Source organism: Osmia bicornis, chromosome 15, assembly GCF_907164935.1.
Source record: "Osmia bicornis bicornis chromosome 15, iOsmBic2.1, whole genome shotgun sequence".
Classification (NCBI taxonomy): domain Eukaryota; kingdom Metazoa; phylum Arthropoda; class Insecta; order Hymenoptera; family Megachilidae; genus Osmia; species Osmia bicornis.
This window is the reverse complement of record NC_060230.1, coordinates 1215778-1226821: the sequence shown is the minus strand read 5'-3', so window position 1 is coordinate 1226821 and position 11044 is coordinate 1215778. Positions and strand designations below refer to the sequence as shown.

General features: G+C 37.1%; 2 protein-coding genes across 7 annotated transcripts; one reads left to right on the top strand and one right to left on the bottom strand.

Moving 5' to 3' along the window:
- The first annotated feature begins 168 nt into the window (after window positions 1–168).
- On the top strand, window positions 169–7379 carry LOC114872836 (protein rolling stone-like). 6 transcript variants are annotated; one of them, XM_029180503.2, is made up of 6 exons: window positions 169–261; window positions 431–687; window positions 1359–1621; window positions 1718–1875; window positions 1991–2407; window positions 5591–7379. In XM_029180503.2, exons 5-6 carry the CDS (start codon window positions 2296–2298, stop codon window positions 6442–6444), a joined length of 966 nt encoding a protein of 321 aa, XP_029036336.1. In that variant the 5' UTR covers window positions 169–261; window positions 431–687; window positions 1359–1621; window positions 1718–1875; window positions 1991–2295; the 3' UTR covers window positions 6445–7379. The 6 variants fall into 6 exon arrangements, with proteins under 6 accessions (XP_029036336.1, XP_029036335.1, XP_029036340.1 ...); XM_029180502.2 differs by having other exon boundaries at window positions 1359–1875; XM_029180507.2 differs by lacking the exons at window positions 169–261; window positions 431–687; window positions 1359–1621; window positions 1718–1875; window positions 1991–2407 and adding an exon at window positions 2428–3115.
- LOC114872835 (zinc finger and BTB domain-containing protein 17-like) lies at window positions 7374–10789 on the bottom strand. Its single transcript, XM_029180501.2, has 2 exons — window positions 9206–10789; window positions 7374–9129 (listed from the first exon to the last, which is right to left on the bottom strand). Exons 1-2 carry the CDS (start codon window positions 10736–10738, stop codon window positions 7549–7551), a joined length of 3114 nt encoding a protein of 1037 aa, XP_029036334.1. The 5' UTR covers window positions 10739–10789; the 3' UTR covers window positions 7374–7548.
- Window positions 10790–11044: the final 255 nt, after the last annotated feature.

Here is an 11044-nt window from a genome sequence, read left to right as displayed (position 1 = left end):
GCGATCTTTTTTATCGACGATTATCTTCGATACTTTTCAGATTGCTCTCGATAATCGATTATCGTAAATTGAACATTTTTATCGACTGTTTAGGTACATTTTGAGAGTGTGCAACTAGTATACGTTTTTATTGTCATAATTATGACAGTTTGTGAAGGAATTCTTTATAAATTGGAAAGTATAATAGGTGGCAACATTTAAAGGGGCGCAACACGGATCTTCGAAGAGGATGCGTTAATCGAATAAAACGCATTATTCAAGGTAACTGATAATTCGTGTAAACTGCTTACGACACACGTGTACGTAGGTAACCTGAGATTCTCTGTAACAGTAGAAAAAGTCTCATAGGCGTATAAGTTGCATTCTTGCGAGAATACTGTAGACAAAATATTATCAGAGTACCATTACATTTTTTATATATATTTTTTAGGTCTTAACTCTACACCACGTGTCGTGCAATGCAGCAAGATACGGACGCGGTGTCGTATGTGTAAATAGAGAAGACGAAATCTGACCGTAGCAAAAATATCTGATGCAATTTGACCATGGTTTCTTCGGCCGCTTTGTCACAATTCTGCAAAGTTGCGTAACACCAAAAACACGAACATGCGAATAGTCAACGATAATCTAGCGGCCGGTCTATTAAAGAATGCTCGCCCGGTGGCGTCCAGCGACCGGTCACTTAAGGTAGAGTCCAAACTACGTCATACGTTTAACAAGTTTCGAAATACTATTTATCTGTACGTGTTTGTAATCAACAACAAAATTAGTACCTTGTTACACTTCCCTGATGATAGCCTTTCAACACTAGGAAGTTATAATTGCTCGAATATCAGCTCATTTCGTTCAGTTACTCAACGTACAGCGTGTTTCATCTAACTCGGCCACCCCTAATTTTCTTTTTATTTATAAAAATACGAGAACAGGTGTAACATTTTTTTATTAATTTTAACAAACGTTCAGAACGATTGGATAATATATTTTTATTTATTTAATCATCCGCAGGTGCATTTATAGTTCCTGAAAATGATTTCTACCTACAACCTGTTCCCCGAAAAAACGCTCATTTTCTCAGCCATTTTGAAATGGACCAATCAAACCTGACCTCGAGGAACGCAGCCCTAATTTCGCATCCTCCATAAATCGCCAAAAAAAAGAAACATTTCAGCGGAATGCTCGATTACGTCGATTCACAGGCCTTGACTGTACTTTTTTCTTCTACACAAACGATAAAATGACATGTAAACAAAAAAAGTTGTGGTCAGATGGAAAGATGAATCAAACGTTTTAGTGATTCGCAGTTCTATCACGTAAAAGGAATCTTTTTTTTATTACTTACATGTTCATCGTTTTTTCAGCACCGAAGACGATTCAACGGTGGGACAACGTTCTGGGAACGCTCCGATTAGAGGAAGGTGTATAAACTCTTCACCAGGAAACAAGGTGTCGGTCACCCATTCAAGGAATTATAAAAATCTTCCCATTAATGAATGGAGGAACACGTGATGCGGATCGCTTGGATTTCGCATCGATTTAGATTTCTACGGACGCGTAGGAAACCACGTGTGTTCAGTTAAAAATGATAACGTGTCGAACGATGGCGTGCATCCACTTAATTACGGTGCAATAAAAATAATTTATCTTCTTCTCCGTCGATACAATTTTCTAGAGCGCCCGGTAATTTATCGCCTGTTTTTATCAATTGATTTTCATATAGGGTTTCACGGTGCAGCCTATAAACACCTCGATAATCCTTACATAAAATCAGACGTATCAAAGGCAAAAGAAAAATCAGCATACGTCTTGCAAAACTTCTCTAGAACAGCATGTGCCAGCTGAAAAGCAACTACAGGATTGAATGAATCGATATCACCTGTTTGTATAAATTATTCTTGTTTTTTATTCACCACTTTTGTCAATCTTTTATTTAATGTTTTCAATAATTTTTGTTCATTATTGTAATATGATTTATTACTTTGATGTTGCATAGTTTAGCGGCAATGGAAATGTGACATGAACAACAACGAATAGTTGCAAGAAACCGAGTGCTTTCAAAAGAAAGAAAATGTAGGCAAGCTGATGTAACGGCGATCGACGGGAGGTGGTACGTGAAAAGGAGGAAACGTTGGCAATTATTATCAGAACGTGTCGAAAAAAGATGTTCAAAGAGAACAGTGCCGTAGAACACGAGGGGGAACAGCTGGTGCATAGGGATTGATATTGATTTGAAGCACGCGGAGCCGGTTGCCGGGCAGTCACGGGCCAAACGTACGTCGAACAAGAGGCCGGACTCAAATGCCTCCCGAGTGCGAGGAAATCGAGGACCGTAGTGTGCCGGAGAAGATTTCCTGCATCGACGGCAGGATTAAGGATCCTTTGCGATTCGTAACACCGGTCACACTATGCGGTGCGAACACGTTATCCTTTTTTCTATTTTTCTCTTTTCTTTTTCTTTTTTAATTTCATCTTTGAATTATGAGTGAGCGAGGAATCGGATTTTCTGACGTTGATATAGTGTTCAGGTTGAAAATTTTGAATTAATTTAAACTTATTAGTAGTTGATATAGTTGAAAATAGTTGAAAATAGTTGAAAGGATGCGATGTGTTCTGTTTGTACAGTTATTCCGGTTACTTCAGGACTTACTGTCAGCGCGGTGTTCCAATTTACAAAAAGCACATTCCTTTTGTTTTTGCACGAAGAAAAGTACCTCGCCACAATTTTTACTATTTTATATATTTGATTTCTCGTTTCGTTTTCTCCACATCTTCCTGGTAAGGTTTGACATTATTGATTCCATGAGAGATGGAATACAATATATCAAATTCATTCTGCATAGACTACGAGTATTAAGAAACATTATTCTTCGTTCTAAACATCATACGTATAGAAGTAGTATGTTTATACGTGAAATTCTTATCGATTTCTTGAATACATCTTTGACCTTGATCGTGCAGGTTGAAAATCTAAATTACAATTATATTTCAAAGGAATAGATATCATTAAACATGTTGTAAGAACAAAGGAAATGTGCCTTCTGTTTGCATGTATACTGAAGCTCGATTGTTCAGGGGCGGTTTATATAGACAGTGAACAAAGGGTGGAGGAAGGGAAAGGGTAACGTACGGATTGAATTGATTTCACTTATGGTGTAGGGTTTTGACCAGACGGTCTAGGAGGTTTAGTCAGTGACGAATCAGGTGCTATCGTGCGAGTATAGCGGCTGCTTATGGTGTCAAGGATCGAGAGGATCCAGGGAGCAACATTGATCGTGTCACGGCTGTAAACGATTTAAGTTCTCTGTACAAATTTGTGCCAAACACCTCGGTTCGTTTATTATTATTTTTTAATTTCCTTTTATCTTACAAAATTTTTATTTCTTTTTTGTTAATGAAAGTATTATATCGCACATGCGCAAAAGTTTCGGTACATATAATTGTGGTAATGTTAATCATCAATGATAACAGCAATTTATCATAGTATCGGAATGATAATCTACATTGAACAAGTTTGTGTTTAAGTGCAATAAGTAGCGTTTATTTTTATAAATTATTCATAAGTACTGAATTTTTATGTTCAATGAAATTCATTACATTCGAGATTTTTACTCTCCGGCCACGGCTGTACTTTGCTTTTAACATTCACCGCGAAAAATTGTGTTCTTCTTGGTGGGGTGTTGGGTAACATAATTCACGTGGGTGTCATGAATTGGTTTAAATTTATCAGTGCATTCAATATCATCAAAAATATGTTTTACATGTATTATTTTGAAACCTTGAAAATGATAAAATTCTGAGTAACACATAATTCAGGATTTATTTTTCCATGTCACGCTGACAGTTTGCATTTTTTACATGTTGAATTAGATAATTAAAGTAAAGGATATTAAATGTTGAAGTTATATATCTATAACGCTGGTCGTCAAAGTGTTGATCATGAATCTCTTTCCAAAGATGAAAATCCTGAGGACAATGTTGCTACCTGTGATTCACGCTAGCTGGGCGGTAATAATAGGAAATTGTAATAAATTAATAGAGAATTGGTATTGGCCGATTGACCGCGTTGTCACGACTTTTATATACGTAATACACACACGGTGCGTGAGTTTACGGCGCTCTCCGTGCGAACCTCAGCGCCCGGGCCAACGGGGTTAATTAGTTCAAACTAGCTTCCATCTGTGCCGGTGTCTGAACGATGCGATTAAAGATTTTTACACGGCTGTCCCACCTCAATCGTTCCAATGCTTCGAATAAGTGGCGTGACTCGTCCCTCTCTTTCACTTGTTCCATTTTTTAATCGTTCTGAACCTTTAAATCACAGTATACATTCTTGCTCGTATGCTATCATTGCCAGTATACTGAAAAAGTCTAAATGAAGTAATAAAATAATTTAATAGAGTACATGAAACGATAAATTGATAACATATCGAACTATATACACATATTTCCGGTAAAATGTAACTTCAGTTTCTGGAAATGTTTGCAAGAGATATAAAATTTCATAATTGTAATACGTATTCGCGTTTGTTAAATGCTTCCGATTCTCATATCTTATCGGAAATTAGATAAAGTTTCACTCAAATCGATGAGTTATTTATATATCAGCATCTATGCGAAAGTCTTGGAATTCGTAATCTTTTGCTGCATAATTTTGCATTTTCATTGTGATTTATGTTTGTTAACATTTTAAAATTAATTCAAGCATTTGATCTATACATCGTATGATTAATATTAGTGATTGGTGGCATTGTATAGAGCTTTTCAAATTTTCAACATTTATACCGTACCCCTTAAGGTAACGAATATTTAGTATTTTTAAAACAAGAAAAGAAGAGGGAACATTCACATTAGCGGTGTTTTTCGCGCTAAGAATATCGTTCGAATCGAATCAATATGGCTGCGTCCACAGTAGTTTTTCATAATGACACATAGAGGTTAGGTTTCTGCTTTGACTGCGACGCTATTGTTGCACTCGTCTGGCATCTGATAAACTTTGTGGCATAAAAGATGGTACTAACAATATATCAATGTTTGTCAGTACCAAAACGATATCTTTTCTTATTTGTACAATGTTCGTCATGTAAGTTATTTTAGGGTTACATTTCTAAAAACTAACTCCAACCAGTATCTTATATTCCTTTATTTCTTTGGTACAATACGTAACACTGCATGACACGAACGTCATAGTATCATGATTGTTGTGTGCATAAAAAATTTATTATTTACCGATTGCGATCTTTACCATATTTGAACCGGTCAAAAATCTAGGGCGGGAAATTTACCGGAAACAAGCGAACACGCATGTCTACTCAAATATGGTGTCATTGTCAAATTCAAATCGCTGTCACTAAAGGAATAATTATTTCTGATTGAAATACCAAAGTTATGATTACCGGAATACAACGTCCAATTATTACGTTAGCTTGACGAGATTAGTGGGGGGATATTGTAACAATCTGTTTTCTATGTTTCGTAATTTCCTACAAGTTTGTTGTAGATCAGTATTCCTCGAAGTCTAAAGACGTTGCGACGGTATTATTATTTTTATATTAAATAATAAATTTCATTGACAATGACGAGTATTTATTTACAGGTCGTCGAACGATGGTAAACAAACTCTGGTGCCAGGAACTAAGCAGGAAATGGTTCCATAAGAAGGTCGAACCACCGCATCCACGAATCCTCACCGAACCAAGATGCCAAAAACACGTTGCCACCTGGTATCTACTTTACCGTTGGTTAATCTTTATGGCCTGGGCTTCCATCGTCGTCTGTTCGATATTCGAATATGGTAGTTACAATCCTATGCCAATATACGATAAATGGCCAATTTATTTAACCAACTGGGATTTAGTGTTGGGCCTGTGTCAAGCGTTCCTTGGCGGTTTTCTAGTTTCGAGAAGATGGAAGCTGCAGAAATTATCCGATTTTGATCCTTCCGCGTTGATGTTAGGATTAACGGACAGGGTTTACTGGTTCCTTTACGTTGTTACTACCAACGTCGCGATTGTTGTTACGATTTCCTACTGGTGTAGCGTTTACGATCCAAAGATTCATCATTTAGATCCGTTGAACATTATGCTACACGTTTGTAACAGTATTCTAATGATCATAGACTTTTGTATTACGGGCATTCCATTTAGATTAAGGAATTTCTGGTGGTGTTTAACCATTGTATTTTTTTACGTTATTTTCTCGGTAATATATTACCTTGCAGGTGGATTAGATAAACAGGGTTATCATTATATTTATAAAATCCTTGATTGGAAGAAACCAGTACGATCTTCATTGGTATGCTTGGGTCAAGCTATTTTTATAACCATATTATATTCCATAATATGCCTTTTAGAAAAATTGAAAAATCGGTTCTACCGAAAGATTGATAAGAAATTAGAAGGAATGGAGATACAGATTCCTAATATAGAGAAACATGCTGATATTGTTTAAAAATTAGCAATGCTAGAACATTATTTATAAGATACATTTCTAAAGAAAATTATTATTTACAATTTTTAACTACCGATTGTATCGAGCTAAAACATAAGTAGCGCATATAAAAGAAGGAATTAGTATCCTGTTTCAGATTCGTTCAACGAAATATATCGCATTGACAATATTAATATTAATAAGATTACATAATAGCAGTAGTATTTCATGCTCGTTTATTTCTTTTATATACGCTCAGTTTGTATAACGTGTATTGTGGTACAACAAAAAAGCGCGAAAAACACCTTTAGAAATGTACGCTTACGTACGAATACGATTATTTATAATTTAAGAACAAAATAGTATTCCTCAAACTATATACAGCAGTAAAAAAGAAACTGTGAAGTTTGATGTAATTAGTATTACTGAAATATCATATGTAAAAATTGTATATTTTATAGCATCGAAGTTTGAAAGAAATTGCACGTGTGTTCATGCATAAGCCCAGCATAAGTATCTAAAATTAGATACTAATTTTTATAATAAATGGAATAAAGATGACTAAACGTTTAAATTTAGGAAATAAATGCATATATACCATGGCTAATAATTCATTATTCAAAGCATTAATTACATATCATGCTATTGTCACTATAATAATGTATGAAAAAATATCTTTGACACGTGAACGCATTTATAAATGTTGAAAGCATTTAATTTTATATAATTTATATTTGTCCAATTATTCTTACACTACATTATAACACGACTGTTGTTGAAACATTCCGAATTTGTTTTCCACTATTGTTAAGCGAGTCTTGAGTGATATAGGTAATAAAACTATCTTTTTTTTTTTCAATTGTACATTCAATTTTTATATGCATTGGCCATTATAGACACAAGGTTTCAGGAATGCTATGTACAATAGGACAATGAATAAACTTTCTGGAAAAATAGCAACAATTTATTAATAAAATAACGATTTGAAGCAAGTATGGACTGCAGTATAAATGAATGTAAGGCTAAAACAAGCCTTTTGATCACAGACCATATTAAAACTTATCCTATATTAAAAAATAACAATGATCAGTTTCCATCCACATCCAAACACATTTTCACATATTATTATTCGAGTCCCCTTAGGTTTATAGTACTTTCAGATGGTATTGAATCAAGTAGCAGTACTTGATATTCAGTCCCTGCTACGTCATCGTGATAATACATCGAAGGTAGTTCCTCGGTCAGTAATAAACTTCCTTCCTCTAAATCATTCGCACCTAACACAACATCAGACGCTCCAACAACAGAATCGAACACAGCACCGTTCGCTTTCAATTTCCATACATCAGAAAACGTTAAATCAGTCCTTGCTGAACCCTGATCTTTTCGTACATGTTGATCAGATATTTGTTTACGGGTGACAACATGCGAAGAAGGTTCAGTCAATTTTAATACATTATTAAAGGGCGGTGGTTCTGGTTCTGGAAGCGAGTGATCTATTTCTGAAGCAGTACTAAGAATCACCGCGTCGTAAGGTGCTACCATTATCATTTGCTCTGTAGGTTCAGATACAGAAGGAGTAGTGTACAAAATGTAGTCCATATTACAAACAGGACTCGCGGGTATTCTTTTCGACGATTTATCACAATCTTCAACAGGGGTACCGTGTATTTTCAACATATGTGCCCTTAACGTTGCTTTCGTAGTGTACGAACGTGTACATGTCTCAACTGGACAGTGGTATAAAGTTTTAGGTTCATCTTGAGGAGGCACTAAAGTATCCTTAGTTTGATTCTCATTGTTACTCTTCACATTTTCATCGATACATTCAGCTTTCACTGTTACCGTAGACGAGTCTAGACAAGGTATATTTACGTTCAGATCTATTGACTTCCTTTTCGATTTCACAACCGGGTTTACCCTGGAACATTGCGTTTCCTTTACCTTAGTACGTTTCTGACCGTTAACCGTATCGTTTAACTTTGTCTCGACACCTTCCTTAATTTGATGCTTCTTTATATGAACGTACAGACTACTTTTAGCAGAAAACTTTGCGTTACATATTAAACACTGAAAGTATCTTCCCTCTTTGTGTGTTAATCTATGCTCCTTCAGATGCTCGGATCTCATAAATGCTTTTCCACAGGCAGGAACGTCGCAAACGAACTTGCGCTCGTTGGTGTGCTTCTTTTGATGTCTCTTCAATTTGCTAGAAGACGAGAAAGCCCACTGGCAGCCTTGAAATGTACAAAGGTAAGGCTTGCAGCCGGTGTGCGAACGCAGGTGTGCTTTCAGTCTACAAGGTTTATCAAACACCTTACCGCAGCCTGGCCACGAACACTTTACATCTATTTCCTTATAACTATGGCATCTTTGATGCGACGTCAATGCATTGCTACTGTAGTACCTCTTTCCGCATCCCTCGTGCTTGCAAACATACGGGGCATGACTTTGGTCATGAGACTTCATATGTAACTCGAGGGCTCTTTTCGTTTGAAACTTTTCCTGGCAGTCTGGTACTTGGCATAATATCCTATTTGGACGACTGTGCAATTTCTCGTGGCTCCATAAATTATAAATTGTAGTAAATCGACGATTACAGCCTTCTCGCTTGCAAATATAGTCTTTGCGCTTTAAATGCGTCTCTTTATGCCGCTTAAGTTTAAACTCCGAATAAAATGCCCAAGTACATCCTTCAAAGTCGCACTGAAAGAAGAAACGAAGATTAATATTTTTGCAAGATTACAGAAAAATGATAGAATATTATATAAGCCGTGGGTACCTTAAAAGGTCTCACACCATAATGTGCTAGTAGGTGACCTTTCAAAGCATAAAGTTTACTAAATTGCCTCTTACAATCATCTCGTGGACAGAGCCACACTTTTCCCTGTTCGTTAACCGATACTGGTTGTAAATTATCATCCGTAATACCTAACTCTTCTAACGCATTAGATATCACCATTTCGTGCTGATTGCTGGGATTCTCTACGTTATGTTCCATCGTACCGTTCCATGCGGTCGAAGTTTCTAACTTTGGCAATTTTGGAAAGTTTCCTGTAGCTTCTATTAACTCAGAGGTTTTTCCTTGGTATATCTGTTCCTCTGTACCGGTGTTTATGACAATCTGCGTCATATTTGAAATTTTATCCGTCGATATAGCTACAACAGCCATTACACCGTCCTTAGTATCTATAACATCTTCTCCTGACATTGTAATTTCATTCTCTAACTTCTTCTCTCCATTTTCAGACATTTTCTTTCGTTTTTTGATAATTCTTGGCTCTAACTTTGCTTTACTTTTCGTCTTTAACTGTTCAATTATAGCATTTTCAGAGGGATCTGAAACTAATTTCGTATTTGCTAATCCCTCCTCTTCTGGTTCTGTATTAAAATCCTCTGCATAAAGAGTAGCAGCGCTTTCTGATAAATCGCTACTCTTTTGCAGCTGCATATCTTCCTCTTTGTTCAAACTGTTAATATCGTGCAAATCATCAACAAGAACTGGAGATTTAGCATGCGATTCTTGATTTTCTACAACAATAGATTTCTTTATTAAAGAAGATTGCTCTGTTTCCGGACAAATTCCTTCAGCATCCCCATTAGGGATACTTAAAGTAGGTTGAGCACTGGTCGACGGTAAAATTTCACCGGCAACCATCATATCGTCCGGAGACAAAGCTAATGGATCTAAATGATCCAGTTGGAACTCCGGCAGCATGAAACCATCTTTCTCGCAGGCATCGAGCAGTTTCTCGTGCTGAAGCTCCTGAAGTAAGGGATCATAACCTAAACTTAGTTTCTTGTCGGACAGATCTATGTCGATCGACAGCCCGTCAGGGTCCTTTTCCAGAAAAGCGTGCTGGAGTTCCTCGCCCAGGTACCGGTCGACGCCCTCCTCGACCCCGGACTTGATCGCGTCGAGATCCATGCTCGACACGGATTCCGTTCGCGTTTTTAACCATTTCTCGATGTCGGCTACAGTCTCGACATCGGCAGTTTTACCGATCGTTTCAACGTTCGGTTCGTTTGAAACAACGTTAGTCACCTGTTTATCCCTGATCCACACTTTCTCAGTCGTTTCTACGATTTCGTCGTTGATTTTTCCTTTGTGTTTTTCTTTTTTATTTGTTGCCTTCCTTTCCTCGTCATCCGGCGAAGCGGGCAACAGGCCCGACTGACTGTAACCTGCCGAACCGCCTACGACTCCAACTTCTCCGTGCGTCCAACCTCGAACCGAACACAAACCTCGTCGATTACGAAATATTCGCGGGATTTGTTTTGACTTGCAAGCGGAGGGAGTTCCTTTACGAGACATTTGACTGCCCCGTAGCCAGGCCTGTAGGGGTCCACACCGAGCAACAACGCCGCCATCAGTGACTACAGATCCAAAAAAGACTTTAAATGCCTTTGTTCTCGACAAGACATGATTTTAGGGGTCTCAAACACCCCCCAGGTGAAGTTAGATATGGATGTATGTTATAGAGCACAGTCGGTGTGACAGTTGTCTTACATGTTCCTCTTTTACCACGCTTCGTACAGATAACTGAAAAGATAAAATTACGACACCCTTTGATTCTATTTTCTTTGAAATCAGTCAAAATTAACATAAGGCCGGAATATT

Excerpts from the sequence above, each read along its gene's own strand:
- LOC114872836 (XM_029180503.2), top strand. The coding sequence starts at position 2,296 with ATGCCTCCCGAGTGCGAGGAAATCGAGGACCGTAGTGTGCCGGAGAAG. Across the intron at positions 2,408-5,590 it reads AACACCGGTCACACTATGCG|GTCGTCGAACGATGGTAAAC; the intron begins GTGCGAACACGT and ends ATTTATTTACAG.
- LOC114872835 (XM_029180501.2), bottom strand. The coding sequence starts at position 10,738 with ATGTCTCGTAAAGGAACTCCCTCCGCTTGCAAGTCAAAACAAATCCCG. Across the intron at positions 9,130-9,205 it reads ATGGTGTGAGACCTTTTAAG|TGCGACTTTGAAGGATGTAC; the intron begins GTACCCACGGCT and ends TTCTTCTTTCAG.